We start from the raw sequence: 16,310 nt of genomic DNA, 5'->3' as shown, positions 1-16,310 counted from the left end.
CCTGCTGGCCTGAATGTCCACAACTGTCCTCCCGTGCTGGCCATCTTGTGCCGGCCATTTTGTGTCCACATGGGGGCGACCATCTTGTGTGTTGGAGTGACGGTCAATTTGCATATTACTCTTTGATTAGACAGGATTGTAGATTACTAGTAAGTAACATGCTTTATTGATTTTTTTAGTTAGTTGTATTAATTTGAGCCCATGAGATCCAAATATTTTTTAAAGTAATGAGTAAGAATGGTATCCTATATAATAAAAGAGAAACATGCAAATTAACCATCCCCCCCGCTATGCTCAAGCCACGCCCACAAGCCAATCAGGAGCGAGTATGCAAATTAACCCAACTAACATGGCGGCGGCCACAGAGCTAGAGCAAGCAGGAGGCTTGGGTTGCCCCCGGCGACAGAGGAAGCCAAGTTTCCCGCCTGCCCTGGCCAGCACTCGGCTCAGCTCAAGGCTACAAAGTTTCAATTATAGAAGATAAATAAATCCCAGAAACAAGAAAAGAGAAGAACAAAAGGGGAGGCTGGGAGCTCAGATCGCTGGGGGGCGTGGCCAGCCTGAAAATGGCCCTCAGTCCCTCACCCAGGCTGGCCCCACCTTCATGGGGTGAGGGTCCCCACTGGGGGGCTTGCCCAGCCTGCAAACAGCCATCAGCCCCTCACCCAGGCTGGCCACAGCCCCATGGGGTGAGCAGTTCCCATTGGGGGGTGTGGCCAGCCTGAAAACGGCCCTCAGCTCGGCCACAAGCCAGGCTGATGGATGCCAGTACAGCAGTGGTGGTGGGAGCCTCTCCTGCCTCCTCAGCAGCGCTAAGGATGTCCAACTGCAGCTTAAGCCTGCTCCCTGCTGGCAAGTGGATATCCTCCAAGGGCTCCCTGGTTGCCAGAGGGATGTCTGACTGCCAGACATCCTGGGGAGCGGGCTTAAGCCAGCAGGTGGTCATCCCCTGAGGGGTCCCAGCCTGCTAGAGGGCACAGGCCAGGCTGAGGGATCCCCGTGAGTGCACAGATTTTTGTGCGCCGGGCCTCCAGTATCAAATAAAAGACAGTATAGAAATCTCTACGAAATGATGTTAGTCTAATAATATGGAGAATAATATTGGAGTATGTGAAAAATCCAGAGACATTTTAGGAACAGGGCAAATATCTGTGGCACATGCCTGAATGTGCTTCGGTTCTGGGCATGCATGCTTCATCTACCCACAGCACTATGTGTCTGGCTCAGAGAATACAGTAGGACCCCTCTCCTCCCATTCCATGGTTTCACTTTCCACAGTTTTAGCGACCAAGGGTCATCCACAGTATGAAAATATTAAATGGAAAATTCTAGTAATAAATAATTCATGTTTTAAATTATGTGCCATTTTGAATAGCAGTGTAACATTTGTTGCCGTTCTGTTCCATCCTATGACTCATCCACCTTGTAGGTGCTCCTGCCTATTAGTCACTTAGTAGCCACCTTGATTATCAGATCGACTGTCACAGTATTACAGTGCTTGTGTTCAAGTCACCCTTATTTTTCTTAATAATGGCCCCAAAGAACAAGAGTAGTGATGATGGTAATTCAGAGATGCCAGAGAGAAGCCATATAGTGCTTCCTTTAAGTGAAAAGGTATTTATATTTATGAAATACAGGGGGAAAAATACTATATGAAGGGTCTGGTATGATTTCCAGATTCAGGCATCTTAGAACATAGCCTCTGTGAATAAAGGGGGGTGGGGGGGATAACTACTACTGTAATAATTTGTCTGTAATGAAGTTTTATCAGAGTGAGAGAGAAGAGCCTCACGAAAATCCTGGGTAGAGGCCGATGGAGGAGTCCATTCTCAGTAGGTGAAAGATGGAAATTTCAGTAACTTACTTGGGGGCATAAGGGTCGAAAATAACATCAAAGTCTTCTTCCAGCTCTACAGGGCTCCTTGGCACGGTATCATCTATGCTGCGGTAAAATTTGGCAAAGGTTTCGTCATCGTCCAACTTCATCACCTCCTTAACAGATTTGCCCGTGACAGTGAGTACAGTTTCTTGCATCCCACCAACTATCAATAAACAAACAAATAAACGACATAAATTTGTGTAAAAACATTATTCCAACTGCACCTCGCAATATCTTAACAATTATACCCCCTCCCTCCATAGTGACAGCCATAATAGTGATATCCAGGGTCCTGTGGATGTCTCCTAGGCCTTCCTTGCTTTCTCATGGAAGGACTTCCAGGGCGAACAACGCTTGCATTGTGACATGTAGAAGACACAGGGTTTTCCTTGCTGCACACAAGCCCACTAAATTCCTTTTGCTACTCGAAGCAGAAGTACCCCAGTCTCTGTATGAGGGGTCAGAAAAACGTTTTTCTGCAACGGGCCATGAAGTACACATTTTAGGCTTTACATGGGAGGCTATACGGCCTATGTAATAACTACTCAACTCTGCTGTTGTAGTGCAACCGTGACTATAGGCAATACCTTGACAGTGGCCATGACTGTGTTCCAATAAAACTCAATTTACAAAAACAGGTGGTGAGTTGGATTAGACTCCTGGGCTAGATCACTGCTGAACTGGTTGCACTGCTTGCCTTGCCAGGTTAGTTATCTTATTACACTTTTATATTTCTGGTTTAAAGGGGTTTTTTTGTGTGTGATTTTTTGTGTGTGGTTTTTTTTTTCTTTTGTATTATTTCCCACCTATTAGGGTTCAGTTTCAATGACAGGGACTCCCAAAGTATAATATTTGATAAGCTTCAAGTATAGGAAATTTTAATTAAGAGATAAGGGTATTACTACATTTTATTCTTTCATTTTGTATATTCCATTGATTTTTGTACTGAAATATTTATTTCAACATATTATTTATCAAAATTTCCTTTTAGAAATTATTTGCGATTATAAGATATATCAGCTACTACCTTACTGGAAATTAACATATACAATTTAAGGTTAATCAGGCCCAAGATCATGTCGACTTTGTATAAGTAGAATAATCTGCTTTCAGGGTTAAAAGCAAAATTAAATCAAGATTCTGATGGGATGACACCCCAAGATTTAGATTTTAATAAGAAATGTTATTGGGGATCCCCAATTTAGTACATTATCAAATGGATCAGAGCTTGGTAATACAATCAGGCTTGACTAGTAACTTAATGTTTAAAAAGATAACAGCAAAGATAATGCTTACAGAATAAATCGGTCCAGTCATATAGAAAGACGACAATTTAACTGAGGAGAAAGCCATCACAATTGGGACATAGAGGTTTTGAGAGAGGAGCAGGTTCTTTTATGTTTCCTTAGCTACTCACTGAAATACGAATCGCAGTGTGCTACAGGTATATAAACCAAAGCTTCCCTCTGGCTTCTGGCATGTACCTTTGTTATTCAGCCTTTTCAGAAAGCTTTCCAGCCTGTCCAACTTCAGGTCCGATTCTAACTGCATGTCTGGTCTGGCTTCAATATCTAGGCAAGTAGAAACCATCAATGAGAGAGACCCACTGAGGACTCTTCTGATCACAGAGCCCCTGGCATATCGGGTACCTTGGTGACTTACCTTCCAGGGGTTTGGAAATGGGTGTTGTGCCCCTTGTTTTACTGCAAATAGGGGACATTACTGGCGTTATGGCAGTGGGTGATGCCAAACCTGCAGAACAAACAAGGAGATATTAGTACCTCAGGGTCATTCCTGGAATTTCCCCTAACCCTGGTAGACCTCTCTTATCTCCAATGTACATTTTACAATTTATAGAATTTATACACAAACATGCATGTACACATACAAGTACATTTGTCAGGTACCATGACTGTGTAGGACAACTGCATATGTAGATAGAATTGGATAGTTTCTAAGGACTGTAGTAGCTGATAAGCTGCCATTCCAAAATGAATAATGGGGATGTGGGGAAACATGGCCATAACACATAAGTGGGATAAGAAGGTACAACAGTCTATCAGAATATACTTGAACAAATGGAGTGTGAACTCTGAAGGCCCTTAGTGGTGGTGCGCATAGTTGAGGAGGAAGTCTATTTGCACCATATCCCACAGAGGAAGAGGAGAACTGGTTGTGTCGCACTGGCTGGCAGTGGCTGCCAGCACGAGTTTCCTTCCAGGCTGAGGTGAGGTAGGGACAGTCTAGCCTTTGGAGCATCACTCAGAGGAGTGTGGCTCTACTGAGCAATAACTGAAGAGTGCTAACCCTGTAGAAGAAAAGACAGAAGAGTACACAGTGAAAGTGATTTGTGATCTTTGGAAGGGCATATCCATCTCTGGTGTGGCTGGGAACCCATGATATGCTTTCTCATATATTTATCACGAAGCAGGGTGGGGAATCTTTAAAGGGAGAAATGGTAAGGGACACATGAAAGGGAAAGAAAGAAATTCCAGCATAAAAAAGGTATCTGGTCAGAACAAGAAATTTTGATAAAAACAAAAATCGACATCCCCTCTCACACACAACTTAAATAGGAGGGGTTGGAAAGGAAAATAATTAGTACATTTACAAAGGACAAAATAAGGTGTTAATGTTGTTTGTATAAATGTGAAATCCTTAGATAACATTGCCACTTTAAGCATCCCTCCAAGCACATCTGAAGAAGATGAGTCACTATCACCTACAAGGAAAAATAAATTAATGAATTGCTCTGCTCCTTCCTCCTATGAGCTAGAGAAAGATGTATTGTGGCATTAAAATTTTAAGACAAAATACTGAAATCTAGTTTAAAACAAGTTTTAGGTGCTATTCTAGAAGTCCTTAAGACATACATATATTTGCTTGATGATGTCAACTTTTCAAATTTGATTTCATTTACCAGACCTGCAAAGGGTTTACATCAGTGAGAAAATAAATTTTTCTTGAAAGATAATAAAGATAGATGAAATTTGGTATCACAGGCTGGAGCAGTAAATCATTACCTACTAAAAGGATGCAAAAGAGACATGGAAAGGTTCATTAGCACGGAGGTCATTAACTCTAAAATTAAAAACAGGCAACCAGGAAACCTGGCCCTCTGTACTGCCAGAGCGCCCCCTGCTGCCCATTCAGGCAGCAGCATGCAGGAGAGCTCTTGGATGTGGAGCACCTCTTTCCCAGTTAGATATAAGTATTTTTCTGCAATGTGAGAGGGCAAATAGATTTAAATTACACACTAAAACAAAGCACTCCCCATACCTATTTTCAGTGACTTCTACTTGCAAAAACCATTACCCACTCTCTTCAGGAACATTTTCATATCCCTCTTGTTCAAAGGCATACTTTGAGTAGTTTTCTTCTAGGAGAATACTAGGATATCACAGAAAGCTTTTGGCAATTCACTGATATGCAGTAACTCATATGTGCCATTGTAACTAGATGAAATGGGATGCTCAGTGACTGTAGTGTAGGGGCTTATTTTATTCTATAGTGAGTATAAACTGGATGCCATATTACGGCAAATAAAAAACAGCTGATAACGCAAGTGAAGCATATAACGCAGTAGGTGGTAACAAATATTAGAAAAATAGGGTACGGTGTTTTTCATTAGGCTAAAAGTGTAAGAAAATTATTTCCTGAGCCAACAACATAGCACCTGTTAAATAAAGATCTCTGATTTATTCAGGAAAATGTGAATGCAAACTCATCCACTGAGATAGGAACTTCTTGGATCTTGCTCTCCAAGCCCACGTAAGAGCAAATATCCTTCATCTCACAGTGCTGAGGCCTAGAGTAGCAGGTTTTGGTAGTAAGTGGCCTACTTACAAATACATGTGATTTTTAAGATGAAAGAAAAATAAAAAGTCATCAGGATAAAAGTCCAGGCTAGATCTGAGCTCTGGTTCAAGTTCTCAGCTTGAATTCTTCTTGATCAATGTGGGTCTTAAGAAGCTGCTTTTGATAGCACAGGATGGGGCTCATATTAAAGTAGTTTAACATGATTAACACTCTTCTGTGATTTGGTGAAAATACTCAAATGCTATCTCATTTTGTGAGAGTAAATTATCTGCTATTATCTTTTGACAAGTCCAGGATTAGTTAAGAATTTGTTAGCGAGGATTTTTCCACCATTATTTGAGTTAATCATAAGTCAAGGGTTTTCCCTCCCTCTCTTCCATATGCAAAGATTTATTATGAGACTACAGTGAGTTAGGCACTATTTATGAGTGAGAATCGTGAAAGATTTTGAGAAAATGGAAAGATAAGCCTAGAAGAGCTAATGACAACATAAATGAACTCTAAGTGAATGTGAAAACCTTTATCACTAACTTAGAAAATTTATTTTTAAACAATAACCCAGAAAATAAAGGCATGCGCAATAAGAGATAAAGGGATCCAGATATTAAACATTTCCTACAGGATATGGAGGCTTAAAGCTCTCTGGTGACTTTACTAACCATGTGATTCCTCAATTTCATAAATCTTTGTGTACAGGTTTCAAATTAGTTCCAAGAGCTCAGATGCAGAGAAATGACTGTCCGCAGGAAATCCCACTCCTTGAATTGGGTATATATATTGTAAACATCTATTAAAACATACTTGGAAATCCAGCTTTGTAAGCCAGAGAACTCAGCTTTACGGAAAGGGACCTAGGAATTACCCTACAAGGGAGAAGAGGGAAACTCCTTCTTCATTGAGAAAGGCTAATATGGGTTAACTGATTGCCAGATGGCAAAAAAATGGAAATAATTTGAAAGTAATTATGGGAAAGAACTAAGATTTGTTAGCAGACTTGCAATTGCTTTTGAAACCTGTGCTCAATTTCCAAATGGCTAAGTTTTGAAATTGAATTATGCCTTTTACATTGAAGATGATGCTATGTATAAAGAGGTTTCGGTAGAAATATCTCAAAAAACCGACCCCAAAACCATTTACACAACATCTGTTGAGATTAAAAATTAAATATACCATGGTGCAATTGTTATCATTGAGCTGTCACGGGCCCCCATCCCCTCCATGGGTGATGGAGCATGTATGCACACATGTACACGAGTACTACATGCACATTCGCACACTGACCTTTCTTCACCATTCTTCCGGCCACGGTAAACTGGGTGGAGTCGTTAGCTGCCCCTTTGCCTTTTGTCTTCCAAGCTTCCTCTCTCACAGTGATGAGGTGCTTCCTCTCTTCGATAGTCATTTGGCTCTCTCGACTTTCTGTGACCTGCTGAGTTTAACATGTACAAATGAGAAGATAGAAGAGGGAAATGAGAGAGAGGTGAATTTTAGCCCATAGCATTGCGTGAGCTCAAAAGCAGGCAAACAAAGAGGATACAACACTGTCTGAAACTGGCCATATCTGTTTTTAAGTAGGTTTGCCTTCCTTACTTAAAGCTTGGATCAGAGATCACCATAAGCAATACTGAAACTTTAAATCAAAACTTAGTTGCTCTATTAAACTATTTGTCTGGAAAATTGGAACACCAGACCAATACTTTGTAAAAATAAACAAAAATAGAGACAGCCTTCATGCCAGGACCTTTACAGGGTTTTTAAATTTGTCTGTTTTACCTATCTGATTAAACTCAGGTGATGAGAACATTTTATTCATATACATTATGTGTGTATATGAATATATATATGTGTGTGTTTGTATATATGCATATATATACACACATATGTATTACACATATTAGCATATGTATCACAAAGAACACTATCAGAAGATCTTACCAACTAAGTACACAGGAACATGGTCAATTATAAAGCAGGGAAAGCTGATCAGGAGTAAGGTGCTGTAAGGTTTTCTGGAACTTGACATGCTTTTTTCTAGAGCATCTATGTTACATGGGAGTTAGGCAATCAGGGCCTAACTTGTAGGCCATAATATATCTGACACTGAGGATGAACTGTGCTACAGATATAACTTACATATATAATAAAATTTTCATGTAAAAATACTTTTTATAAACTTCTAATTGGGGTTCTGGAGATTCCTGACTCTTCACTTTCTAAGCCATTGGTGATACTCATTTGGCCCAAGGGAAAAGCTGAGGGGACTGAGAGAGCAGGGCAAGAGGGAGAGCTCAGGCCGCTGGGGCTGAGGTTAGAGGATGAAGAGCAGGAAGGAGGCAGAGGACAGGGCTCACGGCACCCAGGCCCAGAGAGAAGGGGTGTGGCCCTGAGAAAGAGTGGGTGATGGTAGTAGGGTGGTTCGGGCAGGAGGCCTGCCAATGTTGGCAGGACAGAGCTTCACTCTAAACCCCTGTCTGTGAGGGCACGGGCCAGGGCCTGAAGCGAGGGAGAGGGCAGGAGCCCTGGGGGCCGGTGTGGAGGAGGAGAGCCCCTCCCAGACAGGAGCCTCTGGGCTGTCCCCTGGAGGCCATCCAGGAGGGGCTCTAAAGATGGGGGTGGCCAACCTCCTGGGTTTGTGCTTTTGCTTTCACCTCAGGATCTTCTTAGACTGAGGAATGCCATTTCCGCTAAGGCATTTGGCAGTTTCCCCAGCTCCTCTTCTCTCGTAAGGACTTTTCCTTTGAATAACATGAATCAAAGTGAGGGTCAGGCCTCCAATGACACAGTGTGAGTGCCTGAGCCCTGAGGGGAAATACATCTGGGGCCACTGATTCTTCCTCAACTCCATCCAAGTGGCAAGTCAGCTTCCCTTAACTGACCAACAGGGCATAACTCCCAGATTTGTTGGGGTGGCGGGCAGTGGGGGGCCTTCTTAAAGCCCTGGGATGACGGAGGCAGTGCAGGAAACAGGTCTTTCCCGCCTTTCCAGCAGCATAAAACCATGCCTGCGCTGACACCAGCTGGCTTAAGCCACAAATATGGACTTCGCCATCATCTCGTTTAGGAGCCTTCCTTTTACAGACTTCTTCCACAGAGCAATCATAGCCAAAACTGGTTCTAAGATCTTTGGTCACTTAAATTAGGTTAAAAACCTTTTAATAAAGAGACAGGGCAACAAAATACAATGCATGATCCTGGCTTGAATCCAAAATTAGGGTGTGGGTGGGTGTAAAAGGGAAGTCATTAGGGAGAAATTGACAAAATTGAAATATGAATCATGGATTAAACATTCTATCAATGTGATATTCCCTCATCTTGATGACTGTATTATAGTTATGGAAGTGTGCCATAGATTGAATGTCTGTGCTTCCCCCTCCTCCCCATATTCATTGGCTGAAAGCTAATCCCTAATGTGATGGTATTGGGTGGTGATATCTATATATATAAAAGGCTAATGTGCTAAGTGTCCCTCCTCCTGTCCGACTGGTCGCTATGATGAGCACTGACCCCCAGGGGGCAGACGCTCAACTCAGGAGCTACCGAGCTGCAGTAACTTGGCAGCAGCGGTTCTCGGGTGATGCACCCTGAAACGAGAGGAGGGAGCCCGATTCCTCGTGAGGCCTTGTGATTACACCTTTGACCATGGGTTATGTTGTTCTTGGGGCACTGTAGGCCCTGAATCTGATTTACTGCTCACTTGCATTTGAGTTCCAACCCTGTACGACAGCATCTTTGCAGAGTGCCCTCTCGTACTCCAGGACCCCTCTGGGGATGTCAGAGAGACGATTTTGGTCCAATCCCTGCAGGCCAAGCCAAGGGACCCCACTACGGGAGGGACCCTGCTCACTCCATAGGCACCCTTCGATCTACAGCACCACCCCAGGTGTGCCACCAGGGAGGGCCCAAGGGAGGTTGGCTACAGGGTGTGTCTGGCCAGTCTTGCCCAATTCTGCCCCGCAGGCCACTTTCTAATTAATTTCCTTTCAATGTGCATGAATCTGTGCACTGGGCCACTAGTAAATATATAAGGGGAAAGCAGCCAGCCAGCACTGGCGTGGGGGATGGAGAGAGGAAGGGTGAGAGGAGTTGGGAAGGGAGCAAATGTCAACATATCAATCTGGTAAAAGCCCTAGCTGGTTTTGCTCAGTGGATAGAGCATCGGCCCGTGGACTGAAGGGTCCCGGGTTCAATTCCAACCAAGGGCACATACCCGGGTTTCGGGTTTGATCCCCAGTAGGGGGCGTGCAGGAGGCAGCCGATCAATGATTCTCTCTCATTGATGTTTCTCTCTCTCACTTATTCCCCTTTCCTCTCTGAAGTCAATAAAGAAATATATTTTTAAAAATAAATAAATAAATAAATAAAAATAAACCTGGTAAAAGATATGAGAATACCCTGTCTCTATGATGACTTTTTTATAAGTTTTAAATTTTATCAAAATAGAGTTATCAAAAATGTTTAAAATTCTTTTTTTAAACTTTCCCACTTGCAATTGTCAAAATGACCCTAATTCCAAGTAACTCTGGGAATCACATACCCTTCTAAAATAAACTATGAGGTTGACTTGCCAGGAGGATTTCATCAAAATTCATAAAAGAAAATTAATTTTCTTTGAATATGAAGTCCCACGAGTGAATTTTAATCAAATCAATATAGCACTAGACTTAAATATTTTGGGGAAAAAAACATATAATGTGCCAAGGTTTGCTTGTCCAAGGATCCAGACATCACTGCTCTGTAGTGAACTCAGTAGCCTCTCCAAGGTCCTGGGTGTGGTAGTGGGGTATGGTTAATGACTCAGAAAATTGGTATTCCTAAGTCAGCAATTCCATTCCCCAAAGCACTGGGGTTCGCCTGGAGCTCCTTTGAGATTGTGACACATAGGAGCCTTGGAATGATACAGCTGTTTCATCTGTGTTAAGAAGGCATATTTTTTATTCCCCTCTAAATGATAACATTAAATGTAAAAGGTTTTGTTTTTCTAGAAGTTTCACCTTAATTCTGCTGCTTAGTGGGGTTGGTTTAGGGCCCACTAATTCCTGCTATCTCACTCTATATGACTCTCGAATGAAATAAGAAAAATATCCTATATAATAAAAGCCCAGAGACCGAATGGCAGAATGACCAGAACGACTGATTGACCAGTTGCTATGATGCACACTGACCACCAGGAGGCAGGGGCTGCCCCCTGGTCGTCAGTTTGCTCCCACAGGGGGAGCATCACTCAGCCAGAAGCCAGGCTCATGGCTGGAGAGGGGAGTGGCAGTGGCAGGAGCCTCTCCAGCCTCTCTGGCAGGCGGACATCCCCTGAGGGGTCCTGGACTGCGAGAGGGTACAGTCTGGGCTGAGGAACCCCCCCCCACACACACTCCCCAGTGTACGAATGTTGTGCACTGGGCCTCTAATAGCTTATATATTCACTGGAGAATCTAATAAAGAAATTGTTCCAAGTTGCTATTAAATTATAGAACTCAAAATGTGAAAACAAATAAGATGGACATCTCTGTCCATTTACTTTTCTTTTTTTAGCTTAAGACTTCATTATTGTACTGTTTTAACTTTCTAAGTTTTTCTTCCCCACTTAGAGAAGGACATAATACATATTGCAGTAAATATTGGGTCATTTTTCCAGGTTTATCCAGGTTTAGTCAATGACATTTAGGATTTCCAAGAATAGTAAGAAAGAGTTGTCAGAATATAAATAGAAGCCCTAGCCAACCTGTGCTTCACTTGTTCCAACACAGACTCCATGAACGAGGTGTGCAGAGATGGAGATGGAGAGGGGAGGAAATGTGTGTGTGTTTAAAAGTCAGTGAAACAATTGAGAAGAGAAGATATTCTTAGGGATGGACAGGGACCTAGCAGAACACAGCTTGAAACTGTGCAAAGGGTTGTCCTGCGAAAACGTTTTCAGGGTACCACACTGTTACTGATGGGTTTGCCTCTACATATCTACAGTTGACTCTTGAACATCATGGGTTTGAACTGCATCGGTCCATTTACAGGTGATTTTTTTTCAATAAATACTGTAAATGTAGTTTCTCTTCCTTCTGATTTTTCTTAATAACATTTTCTTTTCCCTTGGTGTACTTTATGGTAAGAATACACATAACATACAAAATATGTTAAATGAGTTGAATTTTATCTATAAGGTTTCTGGTCAGCAGTAGGCTACTAGTAGTCAAAAGTTATGTATGGATTTTCAACTGTCTGTACTCCTAACTGCTGCATTGATCTAGAGTCAACTGTACTAAGAAATTATAGTGCAACTCTCGCTACATGTTTCTGACACAGTGAGCTAATTAATACAAGGGAGAGTGGAACTAACCTGTATTATAGGATTAGTGCAATCTTAAGAATAAATTCTCCCATAACTGGAGAGGTTTATGGGTGGAAAATATTGTGATGTGGCTTTAAAATTTCTTATCTTATTCACATCTACTTAAACTAAATTATAGAAATGATCCAAGAACATGTTAAGTAACAGAAATAAGGTAAAGTGACAAAAGTACTTCTCAGTTTTCAAAAATGCTATTACCACTTAGAATTCTGTGCACTATTAAAAAAATTAGCTTTCTCCCTGTCTTAAGTGATTTCCAACCAAAATGAGGGCATGCAGCTCCAAGTAGTCAGAACAAAACATGAAGAAGATCTCAACTACGTGTAGACCTCAAAGTAACCATAACTTGGTTTGTCACCATCCACCAGCTTCTAAAATAAGAGGAGGGGAATTAAGGAAAATCTTATTCTGGTACAGCCCCGAGGCATGTGAGGAAGAAGACATTGTATGCTGAAGCTTAATAAGGAGACAAATGGTTCATTAGACACAGTGTGTGTTCTGTGTAAGTGCTGTTTTCTGCTCTGAGCCTTTGAGTCATTGGATGCTGACACCAGGACTGCTGAGGAAAGGAGTCTCCTGACATCTGGGAAAACTGACAAGCTCGTGCCACTAACTGGTACATAAAATATTTATCTGGAAAGACTGTCAAGAAGTAAAAATAAAAAAGTTTTAAGACATTTTTAACTTTCAAGAGATAAAACATAGATTGCCTCCAGTAAATATATTTTTAACTTAAAAATAAGAACTCTTATAACTCAGCAATAAGAAAACAACCAATTAAAAAATAGTAAAAGTATCTCACCAGGCATTTCATTCAAGAAGATATACAGATGGCAAATAAATACATGCAAAGATGCTCTACATCATATGCCACCAGGGAAATGCAAGTTAAAACAACGAGATACTGCTACACACCTATTACAATAGCAAAATTCCAAAACCTTGTACCTACCAAATGCTGGTGAGGATGTGGAGCAAGAGAAACCCTCATTCGTTGCTGGTGGATATGTAAGACAGTTTGGCAATTTGTTACAAAATTAAACATACTCCTACTATATGATCCAGTAATTGGCTCATTAATACCCAAAGGAGTTGAAAAACTTCTAGCTACACACTCACAAAAAGAACACTGGTATATGGATATTTATTGAAGCTTTTTTCATAATTGCCAAAACTAGGAAGCCCTTTGGTAGGTAAATGGATAAGCAAATTGTATTACATCCAGACAAGGAATATTATTCAGCACAAAAAAGAAATGAGCTATCAAATAATGAAAACACATAGAGGAACCTTAAGTACATATTACTGTGTGAAAGGAGCCAATCTGAAAAGGCTGAATGATTCCAACTATACAACTTTTAGAAAAAGGCAAAACTATGGTAACAACAGAAAGATCAGTGATTGTCAAGGATTGGGGGTGGGGAGAGAAGGGATGAATAGGCAGAGCACAGAGGGTTTTTAGGGCAGTAAAACTATTCTGCATGGTGCTATACTGACAGCTACAAGCTATGACACACTGGTCCAAACCCACAGAATGCACACCACCACGAATGAACCCAAATGTAAACTATGGACTTTGGGGGATAATGATGTGTCAGTGTAGGTTCATCAACTGTAACCAATGTATGTCTCCGATGGGGATGCTCATAGTGGGAAAGACTATGTGCACGGTGGTGGGTACTTTTTGCCCAATTCTGCTGTGAAACTAAAACTTCTCTAAAAACAGTCTATTAAAAAAGTATATATGAATATAATATAAATGTTTTATATTTAAGGAGCTCAACAATACATCTTTTGAAGTTGACTTATTTAGAAGAAATAACTCATGTGCCCCCTCTAATTTCAACCTCATTTTTGGGTGGACACTGACTGGCTATGTGAGGCTGGCTCACAGACCAGCATGCCTGACTTCAGAGGAAAGGAACCAAGGAGGGTGAGGGAAAAGTCCACCTGCAGGAGTAGAAACGGGCGTTTCCGTGTGTGAAGATGCGAGATGCAGACAGAAGGGCCCTCAGAAGCCTCTCCCTGGCAGCACTGTTGATTTCATGTTTGAAATCCTGCACCTAACACTCAGAAGCCTGTTTTATCACTACCAGGCCTAAGGGGACAGTATAGTCATGAAATTTTTGCAGAGGGCACCTTAGAGCAAATAAAGTCCCTAAAAAGGAAATGACTGGGCCAGGTCCCATGGATGGAGGAGAGGAGAATATGGGGCTCATGGCAAAGTGTATATGGCTGCTTTTCATAGCTCTTCTGACACCAGAGACATTCCAAGGGGAATAAAAACCAATCATGGAGGCAAAGTGGGGTAGCGGCTCCTGCAAAAATGTCAACATTAGAAAACCAAACATGGGTATTTTTAGCTTTAAAAATTATCACATATTAGGCACCAACAGAAGCCTTGAGCCAGGCCAGGTCCCTCCTCTGGGGTGGGGTTCAGATAGGGTACAGTGGGTAGGAAGCAGGAGGCTTTGGTTTTTCATTTCCATAGAGCCACTGCAACCAGCTCATGCCACACTAGCCCCTTCCTCCCTGTCCCTTCCACACCCCACACTGCCTCCACCTCATTCATCCTCCTTGTTCATCAAGCTGAGCAAGACGGCATTATTGCTGAGCTGGAGCAAGGAACTCTCTGGAGCAGCGGTCGCCAGCCTTTCAGACCTCACGGACCACCGGTTGGCGACTGCTGCTCTGGAGTATTTCTTGAACCAGTTTCATGATTATGAAGTGAATTAATATCATCAGGTCTATCTGAAAGTCTGAGCCAAATATATGATATATGTAACTGACTATAAATATATGAACTGATTACACACACACACACACACACACACACACACACACACATACACACGCACGCACACGCAGCGGTAACTTCCCTAAATGAAACAAGCTTCCCTACTGCTCAGAAATTGCAATGAGGCTTAATATGTTTAGGCTTTCCTCACCTGATTAATAGATACAAAAGACAGGTGTTTATGGGCAGCAGGTATAGTAGGAGAATAAGTAGAAGCATATACAGGTTCCTATAGAGCAAAGGGAGAGGATTAGAGGTGAGAAGACTTATCAGATCCGGGTGGGGAGAGGGAGAGACAAAAACAATGATTTCTCTAACAGAATGTTAATTTCTCATTGCAATTTCAGTTAGCTTTTCAAAAGAGTCCTTCCCATTTGTTCATTTTTTAGAATGCTGAAATAAATCCACAAGTACAGTAAGAATACTCTAGTCAGTTTTATGATCTATAGAAGATACTCAGTTATAGAAAGGGAACCATAAGTTTGAGTTTTAACATTTACCATAAAATATCTACTTCAAAGCCTTTCAAATTTTTTCATGATATGCTAAAAAAAATTAAGGACACAGCATAGCTTCCCACTCTGAATGAAGTGACATCTTGCCTTGGGATAAGAAACCAAACCCAGAGGGCACTAAGGGAGCCACCCCTGTGAGAATTATAGCTGGCAGGCATATTGCTGTAACCCAGGGACACCTGTATTAGAGTCAGGCTTACCCAAAGCAGTTTAGAAACGATACTATCATCTGTAAATCCTCCGTCTTCCTACAGGTTAAAACAGATAGGTAACATTGCAGAGTGTCAGAAGAGCTGGGTCAAGTTAAGATGTGATAACCATTTGCCAGGGTTTTGTGCCTGGGTTCAGCCAGAGGCATGCATGCACTCACATTGGCAGGTGACACACACCAGGCAAGCTCCGCCCCACCCCCACCCTGCCCCATCAGCATGCTAAACTTTAACTTGGGCCTCTTTCTTCCTCCTCCCCTTGCTCTTTAAACTGACTTCACTCCTAAACTGTGATTTGGAATTTCAATGACAACAGGAATGAGAATGTGCGTGTAGCAGATTTACAGTACCTTCCTTAAATTTTCAAAGACTCATTCTGGGGACATCATTATCTTAGCTTAATTATTTTTATAATGGTAGTTTTTGTGTGTGTTTTCTTGTATTTTTTTAAGTTTATCTTTGCCATTGAACATATTACAGATGTTCCCCTTTTTCCCACCATTGTCGCTCTCTTCCCCACTCCAGCCTCCTCCCCAGGCCTTCAGCACACTACCCTCTGTGCATGGGTTATGCATATATGCATAGAAATTCTTTGGTTAATCTCCTCTCACCCTCAGGAACCCTTCCTTCTGAGATTCCTCAGTCTGTTCCATGCTCCCATGTCTCTGGATCTATTTTGTCAGTTTATTTTGTTCATTAGATTCCATATATAGGTGAGATCATGTGATGTTTGTTTTTCTCTGACTGGCTTATT

General features: G+C 41.8%; 1 protein-coding gene across 9 annotated transcripts in view; it reads right to left on the bottom strand.

Annotated features, from left to right (window-relative positions):
- SVIL (supervillin) overlaps window positions 1-16,310 on the bottom strand; it is a 96,284-nt gene that overhangs the window by 34,643 nt on the left and 45,331 nt on the right. For 5 of the 9 annotated variants that reach the window (XM_015559927.1, XM_015559929.1, XM_015559931.1 and 2 more), the window contains 6 exons: window positions 15,548-15,595; window positions 14,984-15,061; window positions 6,980-7,124; window positions 3,542-3,631; window positions 3,364-3,450; window positions 1,865-2,042 (listed from right to left, as the gene is read on the bottom strand). In XM_015559927.1, the coding sequence (XP_015415413.1) occupies window positions 1,865-2,042; window positions 3,364-3,450; window positions 3,542-3,631; window positions 6,980-7,124; window positions 14,984-15,061; window positions 15,548-15,595 (626 nt within the window). Of the gene's footprint in view, window positions 1-1,864; window positions 2,043-3,363; window positions 3,451-3,541; window positions 3,632-6,979; window positions 7,128-14,983; window positions 15,062-15,547; window positions 15,596-16,310 lie in introns of all 9 variants that reach the window. The other 4 variants (XM_015559933.1, XM_006757520.2, XM_006757521.2 and 1 more) reach the window with 2 other exon arrangements.

Source organism: Myotis davidii, unplaced genomic scaffold, assembly GCF_000327345.1.
Source record: "Myotis davidii unplaced genomic scaffold, ASM32734v1 scaffold515, whole genome shotgun sequence".
Classification (NCBI taxonomy): domain Eukaryota; kingdom Metazoa; phylum Chordata; class Mammalia; order Chiroptera; family Vespertilionidae; genus Myotis; species Myotis davidii.
Note: the sequence above shows the minus strand (reverse complement) of the source record. Positions and strands in the feature narration are given on the sequence as shown.